Raw genomic sequence first — 26690 nt, forward strand, 5'->3', positions numbered from 1 at the left:
TTCTGGAAATTTGCTCTGATCCCGTAGTGTTACGTCCAACGAAATAATATAAAATGCCAAAAACGGAGAAAGAAAACTTTAAATGATTTCAAACCTCCTGAAATCATAATTTTCAAACTAACTTTAAAGTTTTACAATTTTGAGCCTTTTCTTTTGTATATGGGGGACTACTCAAAGTTGATATCAAGAAAATTATTTAAATCTCATATAGGATTTAGACACGTATTTATCTGAATAAAATTCATTTAATCGGGTTAACTGCAATAGTTTTTTTTTTTTTGAAAAAGTTTAACTGCAATACTTTACTTGTCCAACTTCTAAACAGAACAAAAATATTGGATTTTGGGAGTTGTTATGACAGATTTAGATTATTTACTTATTTATTTACGTGAATTTGAATAAACGGGAGAGTAGTGCACAGATTCTGAAAACCATATGGAATTAGAATTAGTGGAGGAAGGATCATTAATTATAACCATACAGAAAATAGTTGCTATTAGTTTGTACGAAATAAGCTATCGATTGACTCGAAGAAGCTCACAGCCATCACATGTGAATATAATAGGTAATAAATACCATATTTCAGAAACACTTTAAGTTGATAAAGAGTCAAGCTAAGTAATAGTTCAAACAGAACCAACCGGAATAATAATGTATTTTTAGTTGGAGATTTCTTGAAATATCATTGCGGATTTCAACCCCCAAAAAAAAAATCCCATAGAAAATAGAACAGTTAGCGATGTGCTAGTAAGTATAACCAGAGATTAGCAAAATTGTTTTTGTTTTATGTTAATTAGTAAGTATAGCTAGAGTCTAGTTGAGTAGTTGTTCTGTTCCAATTCATGGGACTTTTAGCCAAAAATAATAGTCCATGCACGTGTCTTTTCTGAATGGTGGTTAAGCATTCACGATTCAGCAGCCTCGTACGCAAGTAACCCCTACGTCATCCTGTATGCATCACGCATTCATACGCTTTTGTCCTTTCTTTTTCTTTATCAAAAATTTAAATGACTTGCGTCGTGGAATTGTTGAAAAGTAATGATGTTAAAATTGTGGGAGATGACCTAACATTTCCTTCAAAACAATAAAACATTTATTAAAACTTTGAAACAAAACAAAGAGTGAGAGAGAGTGAACAGTAAATGGCGAACCCCTGGTTCCCTTCGAGCAATGCTTCCGCCCTGTCTCCGTCGCGTTTCACCGCTGGTGATGGCTCCATCCCTCCCCTCCCCCCTGACCCTCCTGACCCCGACTTCCCCCCGCTTTCCTCCTCCTCCCCAAAACCTTCTCGTGCTTCTCGTGCTTCTCTGCAAACTGCCAAATCTAAAGGGCCTGCAGTGAAGCTTCCACCAATTCTTGCCATTCCTACTATTGTAGAGTCCAGCTCAGCTGGATCTGCCTCTAATCACTCTATTGTTTCTGGATTTGGGCAATCTAAGTTTGGATCTGGAAATACTGTTCCTGCAAACCTTGAAAAATTTATAATTTTTCCTCCTAAACCTTCATCCCCGATCCAAACTAATTCAGCTTCAAATATCTCCATCCCTCCCTCACCTTTCACCAAGCCTCTTCCTACTCGGAACCCCACCAACCCCTCTCCTCCTGTATCAAACCCTAGGTTCGACATTCCCCCACCTACTATCCCTGCTCCTTCTCCAGCAGCTCACTCTGTTCCTGATGGTAATACTGCTGGTTTTAATGCCACTGTTCCCCCGCTGGTTGAAAAACTACGAAGGATGGAGGATAAAAAACTACGGCGTCTAGCTCCTGTGACTCTGTCAGATAAAGGCATACCCCGTGTTCTCATTCCGGACAGTGTCTTCCAGAAAGGAGCTGAAATCCACAAAGATTTTATCATATGTTATTTCAATGGCAGACCACCTCCATTCTATCAAATTCAAAGTGTTCTAAATCATATGTGGGGTAAAGGAAAAAGAGTTGAGATTCACACAAACCCCTTATCCCGTTCCATGCTGGTTAGAATTCCATCAGAATACTTGAGGCTCAAGATCCTTGAGAAAGGTGTATGGTATGTAGGAGAATCTATGTTTCATGCAGTACAATGGTCTTCCTCAGCGTCTGCTTCTTCTCCGCCATTGGAAACCATCCAAATATGGGCTCACTTAACTGGGGTTCCCCTTGATCTCAGGCATGAAGAAGGGTTAAGCTTGGTAGCGGGCTTGGTAGGTGATCCCAAGGAAACCGATGATTTCACTAAGAACCTAGTGAGTCTAACCCTGTCTCATGTCAAGGTTGCTGTCGACTTAACAAAGCCTTTGCCTTATGTTGTGGAATTTTCGAGAGAAAGTGGAGAAATAGTTGAAGTCCAAGTATCCTATCCATGGGTTCCTCCTACATGCTCACACTGCAAAGAACTTGGTCATGTGATGCGAAATTGTCTTCACCTTCCCCCACCACAGAAGACTAAAGAAAAACCTGCAAAGACACCTGAAAAAAATCATTCAAAGGCAGGAAAAGCAAACTCTGATACAGTTGGAAAATCAAAATCAAAAACCACTATGAATAGCTCTGTCCCTCCTACAGATTCTACGGTTGCTTCTTCCTCTAATGCTACAGTTTCTTCTGTGATGGTTATTGACTGTGAACCCCCTACCATCCCTCCTCCTCTCCCTTCCCTCAATACTCAGCCTACCCTCCTAGCTACCAACCTTCCTCCTGTGATTTTGTCTCCCCCTGTTGTCCTCTCTCCCATTGTTCCCTTCAATCCTTCTAGCCCTCCTGACTCTTTTTTTGCACCCTCTCAAAAAAGACCCCGTCCTGACACATCTAATCCTATCTTCCCCTCCTTTTCAGCCCAACTTTCTTTCTTTGCCCACCCTTCAACTACCAAAGCACTTTCTTTCTCTAATCATCCTCCTTTGACTTTAGATTCTTCACCAAACCCTTTTTCTGTTTTGGACCCGGATGGTTCTCTTCATCATGAAGAGACCATTGACTAATTCCCTATGTATAGTAAACTATTTTTTTGGAATATCCGTGGTCTAAATGACCCGGATAAGCATAAGCCTTTTTGTGATTGGCTCTATAGTCACCAGCCTCTTTTTGGTACTATCTTAGAAACCCACATTAAAGACCATAGCCTCAACCCCATAATGAATAACCTATGTAGAGGTTGGAATTTTACCTCCAACCATTCGGAGGATGCTGATGGCCGTATTATCATCATTTGGAGAGACTCGGTAGCGGTTCGCGTACTGCACCAGACAAGTCAGTCTATCACCTGTGAAGTTAAAATCCCTGGTACCAGTCAGTTCACCTATACGGCAGTATATGCAGCTAACGAAAGTTCAAACCGTACTGACCTTTGGGTGGACCTCTTGACTGTGTCTCAGACGTTCTCCCTTCATTCAGCCCCCTGGATTCTTGGAGGTGATTTCAACCAAATTCTTCATCCAGTGGAACACTCTTCATTTGATATAAACTCCCTCTCTTCTGACATGGTTGAGTTTAAGGATTGCCTCACCCAACTTGGCTTGTTTGATCTTCGATACCAAGGTCCTCTCTTCACATGGTCGAACCATCAGCCTGAAGGACCAATTGCTAAGAAATTGGACCGCCTTCTCATCAACAACTTGGTTCTAAACCTCTTTCCCAATGCCTCTGCTTTCTTTCACCCTCCCTTAATCTCGGATCACACCCCATGTATCCTTGACCTTGCCTTTAAAATCCCTTCCGCTGGTAACAAGCCCTTCAAATTTTTCAACTACCTCTCAAAACACCCGGACTTTCACCAAGTGGTTCAAAACGCATGGGCACAGGCCGGAAGCATGGTTTGGAACCTAACGGGTCTCTGCTGGAAACAAAAACAAATAAAGGGAGAATTAAAAAAATTAAATAGAGAAAACTTTTCCCAAATTCAAAAGAGAGTTAGTGAGGCTAACCGTTTGTTGACTGATTTGCAGGTTCAAGCTCTTCAAGCTCCTTCCCCTCATCTCTTTGAACTGGAAAAAAATGCGCTGCAAACCTGGCAGTTTTTAAGGGATATTGAAGAGTCCTATTTTAAGCAGCGCTCAAGGGTAAATTGGTTAAAGGAAGGGGACCAGAACACTACCTTCTTCTTCAGAATGGTTCAGTCTCGGCTCAACTACAACCTGATAAGGTCCTTTGTTCTCCCCTCTGGTGTGATAATTGCAGATGCTATCCATATGAGCTCCCATGCTGTCTCTCACTTCAGAGGTATCCTCGGTCCTCAGCCTGCCCCTGCTCCTGTCATCTTCACAACGTATGTGTGGGTTCAGTCGCTTACAGACTTCGCTTGTACTCCCTCTCAGACCCTTCAAATGACTGCCATCCCATTTGTGGAGGAGATTACATCAGTTCTATTCAAGCTTAACCCTAATAAGGCTCCGGGACCGGATGGGCTTACCTCAGGGTTTTATAAAGCTTCTTGGAGTATTCTTGGCAATGAAGTTCTTAGCTCCATCACAAACTTCTTCACTTGCTGCTTCATGCCAGCGTCTGCAAACTCCACCATTCTTTCCCTGGTTCCAAAACACCCTGGTGCTTCCCTCATCACCGATTATCGCCCTATTTCATGCCTCAATACAGTCTACAAGGTCGTTTCCCGGCTACTGGTGAAGAGGTTAAAACCGTTGTTGCCTTCCTTCATTGTCCCTAACCAAACTGCATTTGTTCGAGGAAGGTTATTAGTAGAGAATACTTCACCGGCAGGAGAGCTTGTTAATGGGTATCATAAGAACAAAGGCCCCAAAAGAATAACGATAAAAGTGGACATAGCTAAGGCCTTTGATACCTTATCGTGGGACTTCCTGTTTTCTTGTCTTCAAGGACTCAATCTTCCTCCGCTATACCTTTCCTGGCTGAGAGCTTGTATCTGCAATACAAACTTCACGGTGGGTTATAATGGTTTAGTGCATGGGTACTTTAAAGGTACTAGAGGTCTCAGGCAGGGAGATCCCTTATCTCCCTACCTCTTCGTCATTGCAATGAATTTCTTATCCCTAATGCTAAACCGTGCTGCTCAAGAAATGAAGTTCAAGTACCATCTAAACTGCCAATCCTCTAAACTCACTCACCTTTGTTTTGCGGATGATCTTCTCATCTTTATAGATGGTTCCTTGAGCTCGGTCCAAGCTGTTCTTCAGGTCCTTCGTGAATTTGAAATGAGATCAGGCCTTGCAGTCATCTTGCAAAAGTCGTCCTTCTTTGCTTCCGGTATGTCAGCCTCAGAAACAGACCAAATTCAAGTCTCTACGGGAATGCCTATGGGATCTCTTCCAGTTCGGTACCTAGGAGTCCCTCTCTGCACCAAAAAGATTTCCCTCTTGAACTGTGAAGTCCTCCTGCAACAAATTAAACGCAAGCTGTCATCTTGGAGTGCAAGGTCTCTATCATTCTCTGGTAGACTATTACTGATCAAGACGGTAATTACTGGTATAACTACCTTCTGGTGTTCCACTTTCATCCTGCCTAAAGCTTGTATCAAAAGAATCAATTCTCTCTGTGGTGTGTTTCTGTGGAGGGGTGACATAGAGGAGCACCATACAGCTCGGGTTTCATGGGCGGTGGTGACTAAACCAAAGAAGGAAGGGGGTCTAGGAATAAAGGACCTTGCAATCTGGAATAATGCATGCTGCCTCAAGCTTATCTGGTTGTTGTTCTTCCAGTCAGGATCAGTGTGGGTGGCCTTGTTTAAAGAGGAGATACTGGATGGTTGCATAAGTAATCTCTGGATTACAGCTCCAAATAGGCGTTACTCCTGGCAAGTAAACAAGCTTCTGAAGCTCAGTTCGCTAATCTTTGGATTTATAAAACTGAGAGTTCAGAGTGGTCTCACCGCTAGGTTCTGGTCAGATAACTGGACGCCTTACGGCTCTTTGAGATCATATCTGACAGCTCCAGGGAACTCTTCATTGGGAATTCCAGAGCAGGCAACTGTGGCATCGCTCTACAGAAACAACAACTGGTTGCTCCCACCAGCAAGGTCTGATCATCAGGTAAATGTCCATGCTCTGCTTACTACAATCCAGTTAAATGAAAATGAGGATTATTATGAATGGGAAATTGATGGGAGAGTTAGCAAGAGCTATAGTACTGGGATTGTCTACGAGAAGCTCTGTGAGGAAGGAATCTCCATACCTTGGTTTCACTCTGTGTGGAACAGGAGTGGGATTCCCCGACATAGCTTCCTTGCTTGGTTATTTGTCTTGAATCGCTGCCCGACAAGAGATCGGATCTTGGGTTGGGGTCTTCATACGGACCCGTCCTGTGTTCTTTGTAACTTCGCTACTGAGACTCGGAATCATCTCTTCTTTAACTGTGGATTCGCCTGGCATCTTTGGGAAACTTGTTCAACTCGATGTGGCTTCAATCCAGAGAGATCATGGGATAGAGTAATGGAACAGTTGCAATCAATCAACTTGAAATCGCCAAGATCGATTCTCCTCAGAATTTGTTGGCAAGGATGCATGTATTGGACCTGGATGGAGAGGAACGCACGTATTCACCGCAAAATCTTTCGCACCCCTGATTTGATCTTTCGCCTCTTGGATAGACAGATAAAGAACAGAATCCTCTCCCTCCGCGACTCGAACACTTCCTACTCCTCATCACTAATGCAGACATGGCTTGCCTAGTATATCTCACTGAACCATCACAACTCTACTTCTCGACATCAAAATCCCCCCATCGTCTTCTTCACCGTTCGACTCTCCATTAACTCTGCGACCATCGTAACTTGTCGCAAAAAAATCTCTTCGTTTCTATCCTATTGGGCCTTTTGGTCTCTTGATTTAATGTGGGTTTTGTTTTTAACTGGGTTTGGTTGGGCTCTAAACACTAAAGCTTATGCTTGTATCTTTTACATTTCTTCTGCATTTTAATTTGAAAGCTAAAGTTCAAAAAAAACTTTGAAACAAAACAAAACATACAATACAATCTTTGTAAAAGTGGTGTAAACACTCCGATACTAGGTCACAATCTTGTGATAACAAGACCGAACAGTAACAAACGGAAACGAGTAGTCCTCAAACAAATCAAATCAAATAACAAAACATACTGAAATTCTCTCTGAACAAAGATCTAATACAAAGTCACATCATAGATATACTAATAGAGTTATAGGTAACATCGAAACCACCAAAATTAAATAGAAATAAAGAGTACAACAGTTTCGCCACCAAACCATCGTAGTACATGTTCATCGTTCTTGCTCCGCCTTGAAGCTGTAAGAGCAAAAATAAGAGCCTTCATCAGACATAATTATAAAATAAAAAGTCTCATTTTCTCTCTCCATCTTATCTCTTGAAGACGACTTTCTGAGATCTGATTCCCCCGGAGCTCGGACGGCGCGTAACTGCGCGGCGTCCGGAGGGCCCTCTTTCTATTGCCATTCTCGTTTTGCTGCTGCCGCTTCACCAGTCTTCTTACCTTCGATATGCACGGAGTCGTGGACTAGGGTTTGACGCCGGTGAGTGCTCCGCTGCAGAGGCGCTTCTTCTCCGGTGGTCTTTTCGTCTCTCTGTGGCTTCGGCGAGTGGGTTAAGAGGTTGGTGGTGGCTGTAGTTGGGTTTTTGGGTTGGATCGAGATCGATTTTTCACGGTTCGATCTCGTCTAGCTTTCCTTTGTCTTCGAGTGGGAGGGTCGGCGTGGCTTCTACGGGTCAACGGCGGTTCGCCGCTACAGGTCCAAGGGGTCGCTCGGCTTGGGATCGAGTTTCTCGGCTCTCGTTGTTTCGTCGAGCTTGGGTTCTCTTTCTATTGGTGTGGTGTGTGCCGGTGGATCCTTCTACCACGGCGGCAGGTTGTGGGTTTGAACACACAGTAGGGTTGGTGCTCAAGCTCAGTGGCTGGCTCGCGCAAGGTCTAGCTCGTGGTTTAAAGGATGGTCGTCTATGCCGTCTCAGTGGCCGTGTGCTCTTCTTCCTCACCTCGAACCTCCTCTTCGCGGTTCATGATCTGTTTTCCCGGCTTGATTCTATCCGAAGTCGGCACCTCTTGTAGTGTTGTCGAATTCAGTGGGTTTCGGTTGGGAATTAGCCTTGTTCTTCATTTCATGCTTGCTGGTGCAAGCGATGGCTTTAGCAGCTCCAGTTTCAGTTCGTCGGTTCTCGATGGCTACGGACGTGTGATGGTTCTCGTGTCTTTGACGATCACAGCTTGCGTTCGGTCTTCGCTCACATCCCAGCACTACATGGGCTTACTTGAGCTTCTTGTGGTGGTGAGGGAGACAATTGTGTGCAGGTTGGGCTCAGGTTATGGAGTACAGAGGTTGCGGCCTGTTTTCCTCGGATCGGCACCATGTACAGGTCGCATCCGGGCAAAATAAAAGCTCGATTTGGTTGTTGAAGTTGTGTTAGGTCGCTGCTGTTGCTGTTTGTTTTGTGGTCAGGTGATTTGACGCTATCGGCGAGCTGTTCTCAGGTGGGCCATTATCTTTAAGAGCGGATTTATCGGAGAGGTCAAAATTACCAGGTTCTGGCTCTCGGTTGAACTTGGTTCATCTTTTTGCGGCAAGTTGTTGGTGCGAATTAGTCGACTCCGGGACTGCAGTTGTGGTAGTGTGTTTGTGTGGCTTTTGCTTCTAAATTGAGTCGTTGTTTAGTTTTTCTTGTTTTCTGCTTCGCGTTATTCTCTGTAATTCTGTCAAAAACGAAAATTTGTAATAATATCTTTACATTTTACCAAAAAAAAAAAAAAAAGAGCCTTCTTCAGTTTTGTAGTTTTTTTTGTATCTGTAAAACTAACATCTCTTCTTCCACGGGATGAGTCTTGCCCTATATCACAAGAGAATGCAACGGTGCTCACAAATTAACACTCTCGAGTAGCTTCATCGTCCCTTTGGTGTTTTTCTTTTCACCTTTATTGCTTCTTTGTTTTATTTTCATGTCCATGTAGTGGGAACGGTGTAGATAAAATATTACTATTAGCCGACACCGTTTCATTTTTATGGAAACGACGTCGTTTGGTTTTATTGTAACTCTTACTCAATTCGTCTGCTTCTGGGTTATCCAGGAACCACCAACTAATCATTCCTTCGTTTCGCGTGAGACGACGGTAAGAATCGATATTGAAACTGGGCATGTACACGTTTTATCTGTGCACAGAGGGATTGCACGTTTGATCCTAATTAGTTTCTAAGCGATTTGGTTGTGGATAGTGTTGTTACTCTCTCGATTTTGATCTATGGATCTTTGTTTTAGATGTAAAGTTATGTCAATGCTGAAAAGTTTCAAACTTTGACAATAATAACTATGTTTCTTCTTTTTGCCTTGTTTTTAAACTCAGGAGGAGCATGAACGTTGAGCTCGTGTTATAACTCTTAGGGGCAAAACAACACTGAGAAGTGATGAAGATTGCTATTGAAGGGTGTATGCATGGAGACCTTGACAGTGTGTACAAAACAATTCAACACCATGAACACATTCACAGCACTAAAGTCGATCTCCTCCTCTGCTGCGGCGATTTCCAGGTTAACTCTATGAATACTATTTTTTTTATCGGGGGAAGTTTCTTAGTGTGAAAACAACTTGTCTTGACTAGGCTGTTAGAAATGAGAAAGACATGGATAGCCTTAGCGTACCTATAAAATACAGAGAGATGAAGTCCTTCTGGAAGTACTACTCCGGCCAAGAAGTTGCCCCGGTTCCCACCATTTTCATCGGCGGGAATCACGAGGCTTCGAACTACTTGTGGGAGTTGTAAGTTCTCTACTACTTTGACTCGGTCTTGACTAGGATTCTGAAGCTGAAAAATGTGTTCTTGATGTTTATTGGTTGGTTGATCTAGGTACTATGGTGGTTGGGCTGCCTCCAACATCTACTTTCTAGGTTATGCCGGGGTTGTGAAGTTCGGTAATCTGCGTATTGGAGGTCTTTCTGGTATTTTCAATGGCCGAGATTACCATTCAGGTTAGTCTCTTAGACAAGAACAATAGTCCAGTTCTTGAATTAGAAAAAAAACGGATTTCTGAGTTGTTTCTCTATGTGTTTGTGAGTAGGACACTTTGAGCGGCCGCCATACAACAGGAACACTATTAGATCAGTCTATCATGTTCGTGAGTATGATGTCCACAAGTTGATGCAGCTTGAAGAGCCGCTTGATATATTCCTCTCACACGACTGGCCTGTTGGAATCACTGATTATGGAGACTCAAAAGCACTTATTCAGCAAAAGCCTTACTTCCAAGAAGAGGTAAATAGTGATAAACTATTAGGAAATGGTTTCTACTTCTTCGTTTTGGTTTTGAGATGATTGGATCAAATCTATAACAGATACAGGCAAGAACTCTTGGAAGTAAACCAGCGGCTCTTCTGCTAGAAAAACTGAAGCCACGGTATTGGTTTTCAGCTCACCTACACTGCAAATTCGCTGCTTCTGTTCAACACGGGAGCGATGGCTCAGTGACAAAGTTTCTTGCCTTAGATAAATGCGGCCCAGGGAAAAAGTTTCTACAGGTTCTTCATCTCTTCTCTCCTCTCTACCTTCTTTTCAAGCAAAGGATATCTTATAACTTCTTATGATGTTCGTTAGATCATTGATATCGAGTCAGAGCCTGGACCTTTTGAAGTCCTATACGACGAAGAGTGGCTAGCAGTAACACGAATGTTCAATTCTGTTTTCCCACTAACAGAGAGACGTGCAAATTTCAGGTATACCACTTACTAAGACATGTTTATATCTCTCCCATTCATCTTTTTACTCACGTATTGTTTTTGCGGAAATAGCTCTGCGTCAATGAATATACAAGAGAGCCGCGAGTGTGTGAGAAAAAAGCTAGAGGAAAGGCAATTTAAACCTTTTGAGTTTGTAAGGACAGTCCCTGCACATAACCCTTCACAGCGTATCTTTGATTCCATGCCTGGTAAGTTAAATGCGCTGGATATGTTAGAGGATTATGTACAAAAAAATAATTGGTTAACATGTTTTATCTTGTGGAATTGTGTAGATATCCCGCAGAATCCTCAGACTCTGTCTTTGTTAGAGCTCCTTGGTCTTCCATATCTCCTTGATTCTTCACCAGTAACAGGGGAAAGAACCGCGATCCCTGCTTCACCGGCTCCTCCATCAGGTAAAGATTATGGCTTTCTTGATATATTCTGTGAAAGTTGTTCATTGACTCATTCTATCTGATTGTAATGAAACTGTATCAAGCACCAATGACAGAGTTACCTTTAGTGCAAATATCAAGAAAACAAACATGTATGGTTGTGTATTGCAGACTTTCAAACGTATGATAGTGAAGAAATCCCAATCGATGATACTGATGATTTGGAAGAGATAGCAGAAGCAAAAGCCGACGACCCTACAAGAGAATAGGCATGAATTATATCTCCATTCCAATGGTCAGAATCTTTCTCTTGGTAATTTATGCTTGCTTAATCGTCAATCTTGGAATTAGTGGGTATTTTGTGATTAGAAAACGAGGTTTTTGTTCCTACAAATGAATCATAAAATGTCTAACATATGCAGTTAGTTATGTTCAACCACCATTTTTCGAGAAAGCTGAGCACTTTTGTCTTTCTTCCTGAAGTACATTGGCTTGGGAAGTTACTATCCGAGGAGGGTGATGGAAGAAGCTGCACGAGGAAGAGAAACTCCAAAAGGCAAAATCTTCTTGGTGTGGAAGAGAAAGAGTATGCTTATGAGACCATTGAGGAGTTGATCGATGTGATGAAAGTTGTCCCGTTCGAACCATGAGCAAGAATGAAACCTGATTTTTTTTTTTTTTGGTTATTAGTTATATTTTGTCTGTAGTCTTTTTCACTAGATTTGGAGTTTTGGTTGCTTCTAAATTTTATAGCACAATTTAGCTTACTAACCTTTTCACTAAATTTCTCTAACTAGAGAGTATCTTCAACTCTTTTTTTATATTTGAAGTATACTTCTACTTCTTATGTGATCAAAGAAAATAAATAATTCCAAAATTTAAGCTTCATATTGAAGATGTGCTGACTCGAATAACATGGCAGCACAAAAATTAAATAATTTACACTTTGGCTTATGGGTACTCTGTAAGGTTATTTTGATGCATCGCAAAGCGGTAAGGCTAACCGTAGATCCTAATCTGCATGAAAGACACGTGTCATGATCCTAGTGAAATGGCGGTCTGATTCATCCTAGCTTCGTTTCACGGTAAAGTGGGGGTATAAAAGAAGCAACGAAGAAGAAGAAGGGAATAATAATAACCATCTTTTTAGGCCCACGAGGTACCTCCTTAGCTTATGGATCTATAAATATCATTTAGTTACCGACAAAAATCATTATTGTTAGTACAGATTTTTTTATATAAGAGATTTAATTAGATTAACCAGATTTAAAAAAAGGGGCTTACCTTTTTGTTTCGTCGTCTCCAGTTTAACCATCTGTCATTTATTGATTTCGTTAGATTAACCATCTGTCATTTATTGATTTCGTTTCGTCGTCTCCAGTTTGTCAAACGAAGAAAGGACAGAGCGATTGGTGGATCCCTAGCTAATTTTGAAAACTTCCTCTGGTAAGCTCTAACAACAACTCTTTCTCCTCATTTTCTCTCTCGATCTGCTGATCTCGTGCTTGCTCAATCCATTTATTCACATTAGTTTTTGGCTTTATAGTTAAGCAGGTCATTTTGTTAAATTTTGATCCGGTGAGCATTTGGTGATAGATTCTGTGTATTGACTTGTTTTCCGACGTCGTTTTAGGTGTTTGATTCGCGGAAGAAGGGAGTTTGAGCAGCTTCAACAGTTGAATTTCGATTGAGAAGAGGTGTTTGGGAGGTGGTACTATGGGATATCTGAATTCAGTGTTGACATCTTCGAGCCAGGTTCACGCCGACGATGGACCTGTTAGCGGCGGCGGCCTCAGGTTCACTTTCAGGATTACAAAAGATGAGAAGATATGATAGATTTACTTAGAAAATGGAATTATAAGATGTCTGATTATATATGTTAAGGCGTTACCATCGTTCCTAGACTACTTAAAGTCAACCTTATGTCTTCTTTCATTATCGCTTATAAATTGTTTTTTTTCTTTTCATATATGAAGGCTTTGACCGTAATTGTTTTTTTTTCTTTTAAATATCTTCTTGTTATGTGCAGTCAGAACGGGAAGTTCAGCTATGGATACGCAAGCTCTCCTGGTAAAAGATCTTCCATGGAGGACTTCTATGAGACTCGAATCGATGGCGTTCATGGGGAGATCGTTGGTCTTTTTGGTGTCTTTGATGGTACTATCCATCGTCTCTCCCTCCCTCTCCAGTACCACTTTAAAGTTTCTAATATCATGTAGGAACGTATATTGTAAATTGGAAATCGTTGGTCTTTTTGGTGTCTTTGATGGAACCATAACTCGTTGATATCTACTGAACTAGTAACTATGATATTGTTTACTTACCTTTTTACATGGTAAGGTGCTCTAAAGAGGTCAATTTAGTGATGCAGCTGATATTTTATGTGCAGGACATGGAGGTGCACGTGCTGCTGAGTATGTGAAGCAAAATCTATTCAGTAATCTGATCAGGCATCCAAAGTTCATCTCTGACACTACTGCAGCAATAGGTTTGTTTTTTCTCTTTTTAATCTTGTCAACTAGATGATTCGTTAATTAGAGATCCCCCAGCAAGGTGCCTTGTTTACCCTTCCGATTTTTTTTTAATTTGCTTGCTTCTTATTTCAGCTGATGCATACAACCAAACGGACTCGGAGTTTCTTAAATCAGAAAATAGTCAGAACAGAGATGCTGGTTCTACGGCCTCAACAGCCATCTTAGTTGGTGACCGTTTACTTGTTGCAAATGTAGGGGACTCTAGAGCCGTCATATGCAGAGGTGGCAATGGTAATGATTTTTTTCCAAATCTTTGTATCTTTTTCTTGAGGGAGGGCTCAAGTGGAGATTAGAAGACGTTTGTAGGTGATAGCACTCTTGTAGATGAAACTTGCAATGTGTCGTTAAACAATACATTGTTTAGGAGAAAGTTGTGAATGTTCGTCCTGTTGTCTTGTCTAGTAATAATATATTTCTTTTTTTGGTTTGTCAAAGCTATTGCTGTATCCCGAGATCACAAGCCTGATCAAAGTGATGAGCGCCAACGAATTGAAGACGCGGGAGGATTTGTCATGTGGGCTGGTGAGAAAACCTTTAATGAAAATCTTACTTCTTACATGCTTTTATATGTCTACTTAATTGGTGTTGTGCTAAAAGGAACATGGAGAGTTGGAGGAGTTCTTGCTGTTTCTCGTGCATTTGGCGATAGATTATTGAAGCAGTATGTCGTTGCTGATCCGGAGATACAGGTATTGGCTTTGTACAATAATCTCCTAGCGACCCTTTGCTACTAATAACTTATCTTGTGTGAATAAACTCAACTGTGGGGGCAAAGGAGTGACTATTTGTGTTATTTCATGCCCACATTGTATACTATTTTATAATGACTTCACCTATCCTGTCTTCGTTCACTCATGAACATATATGAAAATTTCAGGAGGAAAAAGTTGATAGCTCTCTGGAGTTTCTCATTCTTGCGAGTGATGGTCTCTGGGATGTTGTATCTAACGAGGTAGGAAGTACCGTTTGCTTTCTGTCCTAACCTTTCAAAAAATCGAATCTCTGTTCAAATCTTGTCTTATCCTTCAGGAAGCCGTGGGCATGGTCAAGTTGATAGAAGATCCCGAGGAAGGTGCAAAGAGACTGATGACCGAAGCTTACCAAAGAGGAAGTGCAGACAACATAACTTGTGTCGTTGTACGTTTCTTCTCAGACCAGACAGGAGCAGTAGGTACCAGCAGCAACAGTATCCCAATCGATCACGGTATTATACCAGACAGAAGCTCCAGTGACCCATCAACCTAGTTCTAACATTGGTAACGTACCTTTGGGTTTCTCAGTTTCAAAATTTACTCAAAAGAAACAACTGGATCTGGAAGGTTATATATTGTTTTAAAAAGATCGAGAATATATATAGACAAAACTCTTTTGCACGAACGTTGTTTTTCTTGTCTCGTGTCACTTTTGTTGTTGTTATACATTGGTTACTTGGCTATGTAAAGAAACATATCTGTGGATTTGAGTTTCATCTCCAAAATGGATTTGCAACATTGGTATAAGTGAACTATTATTATTCCAATAAAGATTATCTCTGCATAATAGAACTAGAAAATGAATTGTATGTTATAAAAATGCATATACTTAGAATAGGGTAAATCAAAAGTTGAAACTGCACATAACAACACTCATCATGTCTCTCCCAGTCCCATCTTTTGTCCCAACAGGGCAAGCTGCTCAATGAGCTCACTTCCGGTAAGTATCAGTGGCTCCATATATAACATTCTTAATAGATATACCTGAGTATATTGAGCTGTTTCGAACTCCCCCAGGTTGGGTTCTCTCCAACGAATGATCTCATATATATTGACAAACATGAATATTACTTCTAAGTAATTATTTTGCAATTCTAAGACTTTTGGCTGCTAATTATAATTTACTTTGATTAGTTTATGTTGTGAACAAACGCAAATCAACTTTGAAGAAAGTAAAAGAAAGATAATATAAAACGAACTGAGGCAAATACTCGCTTAAGATTTTTTATTATTATGTCAATGAATAATTTTATAAATTCTTAGACTCGTATTTATAACAGCCTTAAAACCCGATTTTTTTTTCTCTACAGAAATACATACTTATCTAGAAAAAAATAAATTTCATAAACCGAAAGGCATACCGATGCAACAGTTTATGTTGTAAAAGCAGACCATAAAATTTGTACCATTACGTAATGAGATGAGTTGTTCACACCTACAAAAATGAGGAAATTATGACAAGTTCATTACTGGATCAGCATATAAAACTTGAACTTGAACTTGAAAGTACAAGTGAATGTAAACGTGACAACAACAACTACCAAAATGTTGCAAACTAGTTGGTCAAAATGACAGATATATGAGATAACAATGATATATGTGAGATTGTATTCTATTTGGAATTGGAAGGAGAATAATGGAGTCCCCGCTTGTTAATTATTTTAACTTATAGTCTTATAGAGCTTGGACTAGACGGCAAGCAAGAAAGTCAACACATTTCTTCAACCCCAAGAAAACAAACAGAGAAAGTCAAACAAGTTAAAAGAGTATAGATCTTTATATTCTCGTATCTAATTGCATTACTATTCCCAAGTACAAGAAGAAGATGTCCGGCTGGTCGGAGTTGCCACCGGAGATCATCCACATGATCTCTCTGCGTATTGACAACCCTTTCGATCTGATCCATTTTCGATCGGTATGTTCATGGTGGCGATCATGTAGTCTTCAAACATTCCGACCAATTCCATCACTTAGATGTCCTCTTCCCCCAGATGCTGGTGGTTGCGGAGATGATTGCCATATCTTGAGGAGCCGTGTTTATCTTGTCACATCTCTTTCTCACGATCCTCCCCGATTCTGGTAATTAAATTTCTCCCACAACAGTTTTTGTTTTTGTTTTTGAATTGATTCTTGATCCATATATATGTTGGTCGTTTTTGTTTCCTTTTTGAATTGATTCTTGAATTTTAACTAATGTGTTAGAAATTTCACATCCTTCTATATTTTGACTTGTGACAATGAGTGGATTGGCCATGTCACTTATTGATTACTCAATGTCCATCATTTTCGGTGTTGAATATATCAATCATTAACCTAGAAAATATCCCAATATAGTATTAACTTCTGTTAGATCAGCCAAGACTAACTTCTTGTCGGACCGATTTTGGTCTAAATCGATCAAACCTTATTTGATTGGTCGTATCGATTTTGGTTCGTGGGGAAAGGTGTGTTCGACCTTTGATACCATGTTAATTCTCATGGACTTTTATCTCAAAACCAGTTACTCAAAGTCTCATCATGGATATGGAATATTTTTCACAAAACGGATATATTTAGCCTTGCCCTACTTGAGAAAAATATAAGATCTAAGATGAAAATTTGTTCCTCGTAGGCTGTTTAAACTACAAGAAGAGGAGAATGGAGCACTTGCTCTGCAATCTTTGCTCAATAGAAGAACCTCCTCCGAATGGGGAGTTTCATATCCAAGCCTGTTAATTGACTTGCTCAACTCTCAAGTCGTTGAGCTAGTTCAAGAACATGTCGCTTGTTACACCTATTGGTGCGATCTATTTGATGGTCCTGCTGGTAGTTATAAATGTGAACAGCCTATCGGTTTTATGCGGTTAGACGGAGAGAACAAGGAATTCATGGCTTTGGGAAGGCTGTCTTTCCAAGGTCTTGGCATGTATAGGTCATTTGAGGATCGTTGGACCGAGATCGAGACAACATCTGGTCCTTTTCCAGATGGGATTACGTGGTTTAACGGACAATTTTATGTCATTGATACTGTTGGAGTCACGAAAGTGGTCAAGCCAACTCTAGAGGTGAGTTCGTTTCGTCGGTCAAGGCCTTGCAATAAGACAAGGAAACGTTGGGTAAGGGGGAACATAACTTCTCTAAACTTACTAAATCGAATTTCTAACGTATTGACGTGTATATAATGTGTATATGTTCTACAGTTTGTCAAGGCTGAGGACAAACTCCTACTAGTAGAGATGTGCACCCGTAACTTAGAAGAGTATCGGAGACCACATCTTCTAGCGGAAAAAGGATGGTTCGAAGTATCAGAGTTAAATGAGGAGAGAAACGATTGGATTCAAATGGAAGATGTTGGTGGTCGAGTCTTGTTCTTGGACGACCATTTCTCATTGTCTTGCTTGCCTAATCAGGTCCCTGGTTTCAAACCAAACTCTATAATCTTCAAAGGTGTGCTTGGATACTATGGACATCAAGTGTTTGAGTTTGGTGAGCAAGGCTTTATACTTCTTGGAGATATTCCTGAGTATACTCAGCTTTTTCCATCTCCCTCATGGATAGTTTCCAACGTATGACTGATTCATCACAAAACATAATTTGAAAAAAAAAAACGAAATTAAATGCTTGCTTTTATCAGTACTAGAGATTTTTTCCGCGCTTCGCGCGGATTGTGTCTTATAAATTTATTTTATTTATAATATTATTTGTCGGTTTTTTTCTTTTACATTAATTTTTTATTTTTCCAATGTTAGTTTTTCTTAATTTAAATTTATATGTTTATAGTTTTTCTTTTTTCTGGTTGTAGATGGAGAATTATATTTTTTATTGATGGTTTTTGTATGTGACATAAACTTTTTGAAATTTTAAAATAATGTTATATATAGTACAATTAACACATTAAAGAAGAGAAACATATTTAAGCACATTTTATACAGGTTTTATATACATAATTTTAAACATTATATGTGTATATATTATAAGTTTGAAACATGTAAATGCTTTCTAAAGTTAAATACTTGTTCTGAGTTTACATAACTTATCGAAAGTTTTATCTTTTTTAAATTTAAATCACAGAAAAAAATCAAAAAGTCAGTATAGATGGGTTTTCTTGGGCTTTTAAATCAACACTGAAAATTTACATGAATCATATAACAACAGTTTTATAAACAACTCGATAAAATTTGACCGAGCCAAAGATTTTCACACAATATGTTCTTTCTTCTTCAAATTGCGAAGCGCCTATAGGCACAAGAAAAAAATCATAATTTTTGTTTTCACTTATATAACATTTTTTTTCCTTTACACACGGATTTTATTACACTGCTATAAGCAATTGAGAACTCTATTCATATAAGATTCACATCTATGCATTTTGACAAAGAAGAATTTTAGCCATCTTTAGTTTCGGAATGAATCAACTTCAGTCATATACACTATATTTTCTCTATGATTCAAATCTTACAATTTTAATATATGTGCAGATTTCCATGTGAAAAAACACGCACGCCATCTATCGTTCAACCTATTACGTTTTCCAAAGTAAACACTATAATCCTCGTTTGGTTAGCTCCACAAACTAATCTCTTTGGATCAGTGTAACCTTTCAGAAAATGATAATCTTAACATCTTACAAAAAAAAACAACAAATATTGACTTATTTATATGAATATATATTATTTTAAATCATTATAGTGGACGAAGAAAGCACCATAATTTGTACAACAAATTTTCTTAGATTCACTTCATCATATTCACCATTTTACCATTTTAATTACATAATTTTATATGAGCTTCTTCACCTTTCCCGGTTATTTTCTCTTTATTTATAACTACAATATAAAGTTATAAACTATATATATATATTATAAATTAATAATTTATTTACTCTTAAAGTAACGATTAAAAATAGAACATAATTCAATATAGATATATGATTCTATTAATAAATTAGCAGTTACAAATTTAAAATTTTTAGAAATATCAAAAGTTTTATATTAGTTAATTATCTTCTAAATGACATTTATTTTTAATTCTTTTTGGATGAGAATATTTTGGCTGAGGTGGATAGTCTCAAAAGCCTTGAATTTAGTTACTTTTATATAGTAGTATCATCATCACCATTCAAACCCCAAAACAATTGTTTGCTCAGAGACAAAATTATATATTTTTCCCAAAGGATATGTATATGAACTATATTTGTCCGTGTATAAGCATTTGGATTGTATTTCATTATTATCTTTTCAGCATATGGTTCATGCTCAGCTCGTGTAATAATTTACGTTGACCTCGACTTTATAATAATTTAATAAAATTTTAGTCGTGCAAAAATCATTAAGACCCAAAAAACGAATGGATAGTCTAGCCTCGGGGATGTCAAGGAGAGAATGGGCTTAATTTAATCATATAGGCCCATTAGGTGAGACCTTTCTCAACTGTTTAAACCAACCGGTGGCGATAGCTTCGAGTCGACTCAGTCGGAGGTTTAGGGTAGAGTTCCAACGGCGACTCAGTAGTCGTCTCTCCGATCCCTTTACCTCGTCTCAGCTCAATTCGCTGCTTTTATCGCGTCGCAGCTTCGTTTAGGCTCGCAATCTCGCTCACGGTGGTGAGAGAGATGAATCACGGCCAACAATCTGGCGAGGCGAAGCATGAAGATGATCCTGCTCTTACAGAGTTCCTTGGGTCTCTCATGGATTACACTCCTACTGTAAAGTTTCAACCTTTCCGGCTTTTCATTGATTGGGCCTTGCTGGGTATTGATTGGGCTCATGGATTTGTTAAATTTTGTTTCAGATTCCTGATGATCTAGTGGAGCACTACTTGGCTAAGAGTGGGTTTCAGTGCCCTGACGTACGATTGTAGGTATCAGTTGATGTTCTGGTGTTGAGTTTTAAAAGTGGTTTACAAGTAGTTTGATCAGATGTTCTAGGTTTGTCATTTCTAGTTGAGGAAAAAGATTTGCCCTTTGATTCTATTTGAACATCAAATAGTATGCAACTAATAGCAGATTAGTTGATATCACGGTGTTGGGTTTTAGAATGGTTTACCAGCAGTTTTATCTAATGTCTTGAATAGGAGGATCATCTCAGATGTTCTAGGTTTGCCACATGTAGACTTCTTCTGCGATATACTACTTTCCATGTTTGGAGTTATGTTTTCCTGTGGTGATCATATGATTTAGAACTGCTTTGTTGATTACCAGTGGAAAAGATTGACACTTTGACTGTTGATATGTGAAGATCAGATTGTATGCAATGAGAGAGTTCATGTTTATTTTCCTAGACTTGCATTGTGATTTTGAGCTGTTGGGTTTATATTTTCTGCGGAAATGGTATGATTAAGAACTGCCTGTTTGATTAAAAAGATTGACACTTTGATTATATGTGAAGATCAGATTTTATGCATGGAAGAATGAGGGAGAGTTGATTTTTGTTTCTTTCGACTTGATCTTAGCATTGGGACTTTGAGTTGTTGGGTTTTATCCACTTCCGTAATCTTTTTCTGTATGTATCCTTGCTAGTTAGTTTGTGGTGATGTTTTTGTCAACTGGTTTGACAGAATAAGGCTAGTTGCTGTGGCTACACAAAAGTTTGTTGCAGATGTTGCCAGCGACGCCCTTCAGTAAGTTTTCATTCGCTTCTCAGTAAACTTGTATACCCATTTTCCTAGTTGATTTGGACAAAAGGAAGCAGCCTGTTCTGCGTAAATGAGATGAAAATATGTATAAGCTATATTTTCTCATAAAATTATTTATTGCATAATTTCATTTTGTAAATTATAAACAGGCACTGCAAGGCTAGACCAGCACCAGTTGTGAAAGACAAAAAACAGCAAAAGGTAACCTCCGGCTCACTTTCGTTTTTGGATTGTGCGGCAATAAATAGTATTGATATTTTTCTCTTGGATCATGTCGTGAGTATTTTACCTTCTTGAAACAGGATAAACGTTTAGTATTGACAATGGAAGACCTTTCCAAAGCTTTGCGTGAGGTAAATGCTTCGTCTTCTCTTAAGTTCATGCTTTTAGTGGTGGTTTTGACCCACATAAGAAATTTATATGCTTTTTGTTTCTAGACAAGCTGCAAGTGAGGCGCCTTACCATTTCTCTAGATACAAATGGCATAGAGCTAATAATATAAAAAAGGTTCAGAAGTATGCCTAGGTAGTTTTGATATTTTGGATTGCAGTAGTAATAGTATAGGGGCAGATACGTAAGGTTTTTTCCCTCTCATATTTACTACTAAGTGGGAACCTAACCAAATGAATAAACTTGGTTTGGCAGTATGGTGTGAACGTGAAGCATCCAGAATATTTTGCTGATAGCCCTTCCACCGGAATTGATCCTGCGACAAGGGAGGAATAGAAACCAAACAGGAAGTCTCGACCATATTTTGCCTAGTAAGAATGATTATGTGTGAGAGATCCGTGATTCTATGTTGTGTTTCCGTGAAAACAAAACTCACTCTCTCTTCCTATTCACATGTATATTCTTTTTTGTTGTTTGTTTCTTGACTCCTCTCTCTCCTTGATAAATAAGATTTCTGAGTTCTTGGTATTAATTATAATACGCTGCTAACAACAATCCCTCTTTGTAACCACTCTCTCTCTCCCTAGTCAAATGTGTAACAATTACTTGGAAATCTCAGTAGATAACTTTGGAATTATCACCCAAAAGGATCTCTCTCTGTTTTATTGGTGAACCGAATTTTACTTGACTTTTCCTTAACTTTGCAACAGAAAAAAACAAAGTTCTACTGCTTTTTTGCTTTTTACTATTCATTCACGTTGCCTCGATAGCCATTGAGGAAGACAAGAAAGTCTGAATACACTAAGCTTTTCTATAAAGTGATTGAAAACACCTTTTCTTTTCCTATCTTCCCAGGAAAAAGTTTCAAAGAATCCTCTTCAGTTTCTTTGAATTGTTTGAGATGGTGAATCCACCACTTCAGTCTCCGACCAATCCGCATTTCTTCCAGCCTCTGCTTCCTGGTTTCGACACTCACTTAGTACAGTCTCTCTGTTTCTCCTCTATTTGTGTCCCCTCTTTTTAGACTCAGTTCTGATTAACTTTGCCGTTTGTGGTTTGCAGACAATACCTTTTGCCTTCTTCTCAAAGCACATACAAGGAAAAACCATGAAAAAAACAGTGAAACTAAGATCATACACTTCAGACAGAACTTGGGAAGTGAAAATAGACGGCCGGAGACTCACCAGAGGGTGGAATGACTTCGCCAAAGCACATGACCTTCGAATAGGCGACATCATTATCTTCAAACACGAAGGAGACATGGCGTTTAGTGTCACTCCTTTCGGTCCTAGCTGTTGTGAGATTCAATATACACAGTCTCACATCATCAAGAAAGAAGCTGACATTGATGATGATGACGAAGATGACAATGAGCGTCAGTACAAGATTAGTAAGCTTGAATCCAAGTTTGAGGATACAATTCTTGAAATGTTTTTGACATGAAAACGAAACTGTGTCTTATGTTTCAGGAAATGGTCTAAAACCCAAAACAGAGCCAATGTCTTCCTACTCATTTGACTATTGTTTTGTATCAGAAGTCACTGCTTCAAATCTAAAACTAGACACACTTGTGAGTACTTACATTCTGTTTCTTCTAGTTTGCAAGTATAAACCATGTTCATGATTGATATACTTGGGTGGGTTTGCAGTATCTTCCTGTGGGAGCTAGGAGTTCAAGTGCTTTGAACAAACGATGCCACGAGATGATACTAGTGAATAAAGAAGGAAACTCATGGACTGCAAGTTTGAAATTTAGAGAGTCAGGCGGAATGTATTACATCAGAAGAGGTTGGAGAAGGTTCTGTCTTGATAACAGACGAAAAGTAGGAGACTTATTTGTGTTTAATCTGGTCGGAGATGGAAAAACTACTCCAATGATGTGTGTTTGTCCTGAAGAAGAGTGTTCTGAACTAGTGAGCAAACACTTGAGCAGAGGGAGACGGAGTAGAAAGACAAAGAAGCGTTCTAAATGGGTAGCTTCATCGTCTTCAAGGCGAAACCGATTCCTCACAATCACTCTTACACGTTACAACTTCATAAGCTCCAAATTTGTAAGCAATGTCACTTCTGATTTACGCCTTTTTATCTTTCTTTCTGATTGATCTGTCAAACATTCTGCAGATTCTTCCTATAGCTTTCACGAATATCAATGGGCTTAACAAGTACAAGGAGATAATCTTGATGGACAAACATGGTGTGAAGCGATTAACGAAGCTGGTGCAAGATGGACCACACAATAATAGAAGAGGATTGGGGAAAGGATGGAAACTTTTCTGTGAAGCTAATGATGTATTCAAGATTGGCGAGTCTTTTGTGTTGGAGTTGGTGTGGGAAGACACAGTTCCTGTTCTCAAGTTTTGTTCCAAGGTCAAAGTCGAAACAGTTGATGTCTGAAGAACATAAAAGAGTATTTTTAATTTAATGTCTCTTAAGTTTTAGTATAAAACTGTGATTAAGAGTTTGTTTGACTCTCTCTAGTTTTAAATCAATGTTTAGAGTGTTATTTTCGTAACTTGTTCTGCCTCGAGGTTCGAGACAAAAGTCTTTGAGAATATAAACATTTTCAGACCAAAAAAAGAGAGCTTATTACAGTAAATTCTTTGTCAAAGTTTCGTGTGGTGTTCAACAATGGCTGATGATGCAGTTCTTCAATCTCCAACAAACCCACATTTCTTCCAGCCTCTTCTTCCTGGCTATCATTCACACATGGTTCTCTCTACTCTTGTCTCTGTGTCCTCTTCAATGAGTTTTGCTTATAGTGAGAGATGGTTTCGTTTTGTTTTTTTTTTCTTTTGCATGTTGTTGCAGAACGTTCCTGTAGCCTTCTTCTCAAAGCATGTCCAAGGAAGAAACGGAGACAAGACTGCAAGATTGAGATCAGATGCTTCGGATACGACTTGGGAAGTGGTAATAAACGGCCGGAGGATGGAAAGAATTCGTCAAAGCTCATGATCTCCGTGTTGGAGATGTTCTTGTTTTCAGACACGAGGGAGAACTGGTGTTTCATGTCACTGCACTGGGATCCAGTTGCTGTGAGGTTGAGTACACAACCCTTGATGACGGTGATGATAATAAAGAAACTGTTTTAGCTTCAGATATCAAACCAATGAAGAAGAGAGCGAAGAAGAACCCAAGGAAAAAAGATTCTTGTTCTTGTTTTCTAGCAAATGTCACAGTCTCAAGCTTGCATGAGGATAAACTGGTTAGAGTCTCACACAACTAGTTTAAATTGATTTACTGAGAGATTAGTTTGTTTTGCTTACTTGTGATGAGTGTTGCAGTATGTTCCAGTTAGTTTTGTGAGGTCAAACGGTTTGAGCAATACGTACTGTAAGATTGTTCTTCTTAACGAAAAGGGAAGGTCATGGAAGTTAAGTTTGGTTCACGACAAAAGCGGGTCTTATCTCAGACAAGGTTGGAGAAGCTTTTGTCGTGCCAATGGGATTAATGGAGGTCGTTATACATTCAAACTGGTCCGAAACTCAGAAACGCCTGTAATACGTTTGTACCAAGCAGAACATAGACATGAGGACAATACACATTCTTATCTTGTGGGATCCCTCACGCCTTCTAGCCTACGTAATGATACGCTGGTGAGTACAGATTTAACAAAAATAGTCATAATTGGAACTAAAGTGGTAGTGCGTGTTTTTTTTAATCTGATGTTTGCAGTATCTTTCAAGGCGGTTTGTGAACTCAAATGGTCTGAAGGGAAAATGTTGTGAGATGATTCTTAAGAACGATAATGGTGGAACATGGTGTTTAGTTTTGAGACGCAACGAAACAAACGAGACTACTGTTATCTCACGAGGCTGGAGAAGTTTCTGCCATGCAAACGGGTTAAAAGTTAGAGATCCCTTCAAGTTTAAACTAGTTGGAACCAGAGAAAAGCCTGTTCTTCAGTTTTGCCCTTCTGAATCCAACCGCAACACAAGGCATGTAGACTGTTCAGAAGGTGATGTACATTCACTCTCTAAGAAGGAGGCTTCATCTTCACCTTGTCAGAACCCATTTGTGACATTAACTGTTACACAATACTCTATCAAAAGCAATAAACTTGTAAGTACTATATGTTGTCTATTACTTAATATGATTTTGATATGTATTATGGTTAATAACTTTGCAACAACCAAATCTTTTGTGCAGAGGCTTCCACTACGTTTCACGCGGGTGAATGGCATCAACAAAGCAGGGAAGATAACTCTGATGGGTCAAGACGGAGTAAACTGGATGGTGCATCTTACGAATGAAAACAAATGCGGAAAACTGAGACTAGGAAGAGGCTGGAAAGGATTTTGTGAAGCTCATGGTGTGAAGATAGGAGAGTCCTTTGTGTTGGAACTCATACGGGAGAAAGATGCAACTCCTGTGCTTAAGTTCTGTAACAAAGTAAATTGTGTGTGAGACTGTTGCTTAAAATATGTAAGCTTAGTTCACTTCTGTACACTCTTTTATGTCTTCTTTATCTGAATAGGCTTTGGTTTCCCTTTTTGTATCACTTGTAAACCTAATATAAAAAAAAAAAGACAATGAGGCTGGTGAATCAAAATTAGGTCAAGTTCCAAGCCTCTAATGTGGCACATCCCCTATATATTAATGGAGGACTATTTAAAAAATTGTAATCTTAAGTTTGTACTAATTAAAAAGAGTCATGCTTAGGTGTCACTTAATTAGGATGACATTTAGATTATGTGGCAGCTTAAGAATCAATTGAAAAAATATTAGTCCAAATTCAATTACTAGAAAACATTATATTAACCCAAAATATAAGAAATGTGTATTTTTTTTCTTAAATAAAAGCTACGGAACTAACTAATATGATTAACATATATATGACAATTAATGACTATAAATAATAAAGATTTGATAACAATTTTTGCATCATTCTTCATTTTTGTTTAATTTTATATCATTAAAATAAATAAACAATCACATTAACTATATAATAAAAAATAGATTTTTTCTTATACGTTATATTTTGAATTTTTTAAAATGATTTTAAATTACAAAAATGAAGAAACCTTATATGTTATATTTAATAAAATTTAAAATGACTTTAATTACAAAAATGAAGAAACCTTATATGTTATATTTTTCTTATATGTTAGATTTTTTTCTTATATGTTATATTTTAAATTTTTTAAAACGAACTTTAAATTACAAAAATGTAAATTTTCCTTAAGCATACGACTAAAAACATTAAAATGACATGTGTCAATTCGATAGTTGATATGAAACCTTTCAAAACCATATGGAAGATAAATGTCAAAATAATTCAACTATGGAGACATTGGTATACATTTTTTCAAGAATGTGTTCGGTGGAAAAAAATAAGGTTTTTGTGTCATAATTTGTTTAATGTACAATCTGATC

General features: G+C 38.8%; 8 protein-coding genes and 1 pseudogene across 17 annotated transcripts; 8 read left to right on the plus strand and 1 right to left on the minus strand.

Annotated features, from left to right (window-relative positions):
* Nucleotides 1-1142: 1142 nt before the first annotated feature.
* LOC117127516 (leucine-rich repeat extensin-like protein 5) lies at nt 1143-1764 on the plus strand. The gene is made up of 2 exons (XM_033278078.1): nt 1143-1680; nt 1736-1764. Exons 1-2 carry the CDS (start codon nt 1143-1145, stop codon nt 1762-1764), a joined length of 567 nt encoding a protein of 188 aa, XP_033133969.1.
* Nucleotides 1537-2384, minus strand: LOC117127517. Its single transcript, XM_033278079.1, has 3 exons — nt 2365-2384; nt 2129-2237; nt 1537-1907 (listed from the first exon to the last, which is right to left on the minus strand). Exons 1-3 carry the CDS (start codon nt 2382-2384, stop codon nt 1779-1781), a joined length of 258 nt encoding a protein of 85 aa, XP_033133970.1. The 3' UTR covers nt 1537-1778.
* A 135-nt stretch (nt 2385-2519) lies between these two features.
* On the plus strand, nt 2520-2960 carry LOC117127518 (leucine-rich repeat extensin-like protein 5). The gene has a single exon (XM_033278080.1). The coding sequence runs from the start codon at nt 2520-2522 to the stop codon at nt 2958-2960; it is 441 nt and encodes a 146-aa protein (XP_033133971.1).
* Nucleotides 2961-8186: 5226 nt separating this feature from the next.
* Nucleotides 8187-15082, plus strand: LOC103834592 (probable protein phosphatase 2C 59). 5 transcript variants are annotated; one of them, XM_033276929.1, is made up of 10 exons: nt 12140-12188; nt 12411-12477; nt 12687-12825; nt 13059-13186; nt 13419-13517; nt 13636-13794; nt 13999-14085; nt 14161-14252; nt 14441-14515; nt 14593-15082. In XM_033276929.1, the coding sequence occupies exons 3-10, from the start codon at nt 12746-12748 to the stop codon at nt 14806-14808; spliced, it is 936 nt and encodes a 311-aa protein (XP_033132820.1). In that variant the 5' UTR covers nt 12140-12188; nt 12411-12477; nt 12687-12745; the 3' UTR covers nt 14809-15082. The 5 variants fall into 5 exon arrangements, with proteins under 5 accessions (XP_033132821.1, XP_033132820.1, XP_009108909.1 ...); XM_033276930.1 differs by lacking the exons at nt 12140-12188; nt 12411-12477 and adding an exon at nt 8187-8200 and having other exon boundaries at nt 12688-12825; XM_009110661.3 differs by lacking the exon at nt 12140-12188 and having other exon boundaries at nt 12250-12475; nt 12663-12825.
* On the plus strand, nt 8738-11863 carry LOC103834591 (lariat debranching enzyme). Of its 4 annotated transcripts, none has more exons than XM_009110658.3 (11): nt 8738-9036; nt 9268-9451; nt 9523-9680; nt 9769-9890; nt 9980-10173; nt 10254-10436; nt 10513-10631; nt 10707-10843; nt 10928-11050; nt 11201-11342; nt 11452-11863. In XM_009110658.3, the coding sequence occupies exons 2-10, from the start codon at nt 9329-9331 to the stop codon at nt 11296-11298; spliced, it is 1257 nt and encodes a 418-aa protein (XP_009108906.1). In that variant the 5' UTR covers nt 8738-9036; nt 9268-9328; the 3' UTR covers nt 11299-11342; nt 11452-11863. The 4 variants fall into 4 exon arrangements, with proteins under 4 accessions (XP_009108906.1, XP_009108908.1, XP_009108903.1 ...); XM_009110660.3 differs by having other exon boundaries at nt 11513-11863; XM_009110655.3 differs by having other exon boundaries at nt 8739-9036; nt 11201-11324.
* A 523-nt stretch (nt 15083-15605) lies between the features above and the next one.
* On the plus strand, nt 15606-17889 carry LOC103834593 (putative F-box/kelch-repeat protein At5g24040). The gene is made up of 3 exons (XM_009110662.2): nt 15606-16394; nt 16927-17410; nt 17495-17889. The coding sequence occupies exons 1-3, from the start codon at nt 16141-16143 to the stop codon at nt 17864-17866; spliced, it is 1110 nt and encodes a 369-aa protein (XP_009108910.1). The 5' UTR covers nt 15606-16140; the 3' UTR covers nt 17867-17889.
* A 1740-nt stretch (nt 17890-19629) lies between these two features.
* On the plus strand, nt 19630-21849 carry LOC103834594 (transcription initiation factor TFIID subunit 10). Its single transcript, XM_009110663.3, has 7 exons — nt 19630-19853; nt 19889-19998; nt 20085-20149; nt 20850-20912; nt 21077-21128; nt 21230-21280; nt 21573-21849. The coding sequence occupies exons 2-7, from the start codon at nt 19906-19908 to the stop codon at nt 21651-21653; spliced, it is 405 nt and encodes a 134-aa protein (XP_009108911.1). The 5' UTR covers nt 19630-19853; nt 19889-19905; the 3' UTR covers nt 21654-21849.
* A 117-nt stretch (nt 21850-21966) lies between these two features.
* On the plus strand, nt 21967-23829 carry LOC103834595 (B3 domain-containing protein REM7). 3 transcript variants are annotated; one of them, XM_009110664.3, is made up of 5 exons: nt 21967-22296; nt 22380-22707; nt 22787-22887; nt 22967-23368; nt 23439-23829. In XM_009110664.3, exons 1-5 carry the CDS (start codon nt 22219-22221, stop codon nt 23709-23711), a joined length of 1182 nt encoding a protein of 393 aa, XP_009108912.2. In that variant the 5' UTR covers nt 21967-22218; the 3' UTR covers nt 23712-23829. The 3 variants fall into 3 exon arrangements, with proteins under 3 accessions (XP_009108912.2, XP_033132817.1, XP_033132818.1); XM_033276926.1 differs by having other exon boundaries at nt 22380-22692; XM_033276927.1 differs by having other exon boundaries at nt 23452-23734.
* A 99-nt stretch (nt 23830-23928) lies between these two features.
* Nucleotides 23929-25815, plus strand: LOC103834596 (annotated as a pseudogene).
* Nucleotides 25816-26690: the final 875 nt, after the last annotated feature.

The sequence above is a fragment of the Brassica rapa genome, chromosome A08 (genome assembly GCF_000309985.2).
Source record: "Brassica rapa cultivar Chiifu-401-42 chromosome A08, CAAS_Brap_v3.01, whole genome shotgun sequence".
Taxonomy (NCBI): Eukaryota; Viridiplantae; Streptophyta; class Magnoliopsida; order Brassicales; family Brassicaceae; genus Brassica; species Brassica rapa.

Coding starts and splice junctions, on each gene's coding strand:
- LOC103834594 (XM_009110663.3), top strand. CDS start 19,906: ATGAATCACGGCCAACAATCTGGCGAGGCGAAGCATGAAGATGATCCT. Junction 19,999..20,084: donor TCATGGATTACACTCCTACT/GTAAAGTTTCAA, acceptor ATTTTGTTTCAG/ATTCCTGATGATCTAGTGGA. Junction 20,150..20,849: donor CAGTGCCCTGACGTACGATT/GTAGGTATCAGT, acceptor CTGGTTTGACAG/AATAAGGCTAGTTGCTGTGG.
- LOC117127516 (XM_033278078.1), top strand. CDS start 1,143: ATGGCGAACCCCTGGTTCCCTTCGAGCAATGCTTCCGCCCTGTCTCCG. Junction 1,681..1,735: donor AGCTCACTCTGTTCCTGATG/GTAATACTGCTG, acceptor AAAACTACGAAG/GATGGAGGATAAAAAACTAC.
- LOC103834592 (XM_018653861.2), top strand. CDS start 12,952: ATGTCTTCTTTCATTATCGCTTATAAATTGTTTTTTTTCTTTTCATAT. Junction 13,795..13,998: donor CATATGCAGAGGTGGCAATG/GTAATGATTTTT, acceptor GGTTTGTCAAAG/CTATTGCTGTATCCCGAGAT. Junction 14,086..14,160: donor AGGATTTGTCATGTGGGCTG/GTGAGAAAACCT, acceptor TTGTGCTAAAAG/GAACATGGAGAGTTGGAGGA.
- LOC103834591 (XM_009110658.3), top strand. CDS start 9,329: ATGAAGATTGCTATTGAAGGGTGTATGCATGGAGACCTTGACAGTGTG. Junction 9,891..9,979: donor TGGCCGAGATTACCATTCAG/GTTAGTCTCTTA, acceptor GTTTGTGAGTAG/GACACTTTGAGCGGCCGCCA. Junction 10,174..10,253: donor AGCCTTACTTCCAAGAAGAG/GTAAATAGTGAT, acceptor AATCTATAACAG/ATACAGGCAAGAACTCTTGG.
- LOC103834595 (XM_009110664.3), top strand. CDS start 22,219: ATGGTGAATCCACCACTTCAGTCTCCGACCAATCCGCATTTCTTCCAG. Junction 22,708..22,786: donor TGAGCGTCAGTACAAGATTA/GTAAGCTTGAAT, acceptor CTTATGTTTCAG/GAAATGGTCTAAAACCCAAA. Junction 23,369..23,438: donor ACTTCATAAGCTCCAAATTT/GTAAGCAATGTC, acceptor AACATTCTGCAG/ATTCTTCCTATAGCTTTCAC.
- LOC117127518 (XM_033278080.1), top strand. CDS start 2,520: ATGAATAGCTCTGTCCCTCCTACAGATTCTACGGTTGCTTCTTCCTCT.
- LOC117127517 (XM_033278079.1), bottom strand. CDS start 2,384: ATGACCAAGTTCTTTGCAGT. Junction 2,238..2,364: donor ATGACCAAGTTCTTTGCAGT/GTGAGCATGTAG, acceptor GACATGAGACAG/GGTTAGACTCACTAGGTTCT. Junction 1,908..2,128: donor TGAGATCAAGGGGAACCCCA/GTTAAGTGAGCC, acceptor CATATGATTTAG/AACACTTTGAATTTGATAGA.
- LOC103834593 (XM_009110662.2), top strand. CDS start 16,141: ATGTCCGGCTGGTCGGAGTTGCCACCGGAGATCATCCACATGATCTCT. Junction 16,395..16,926: donor CACGATCCTCCCCGATTCTG/GTAATTAAATTT, acceptor TGTTCCTCGTAG/GCTGTTTAAACTACAAGAAG. Junction 17,411..17,494: donor ATAAGACAAGGAAACGTTGG/GTAAGGGGGAAC, acceptor TATGTTCTACAG/TTTGTCAAGGCTGAGGACAA.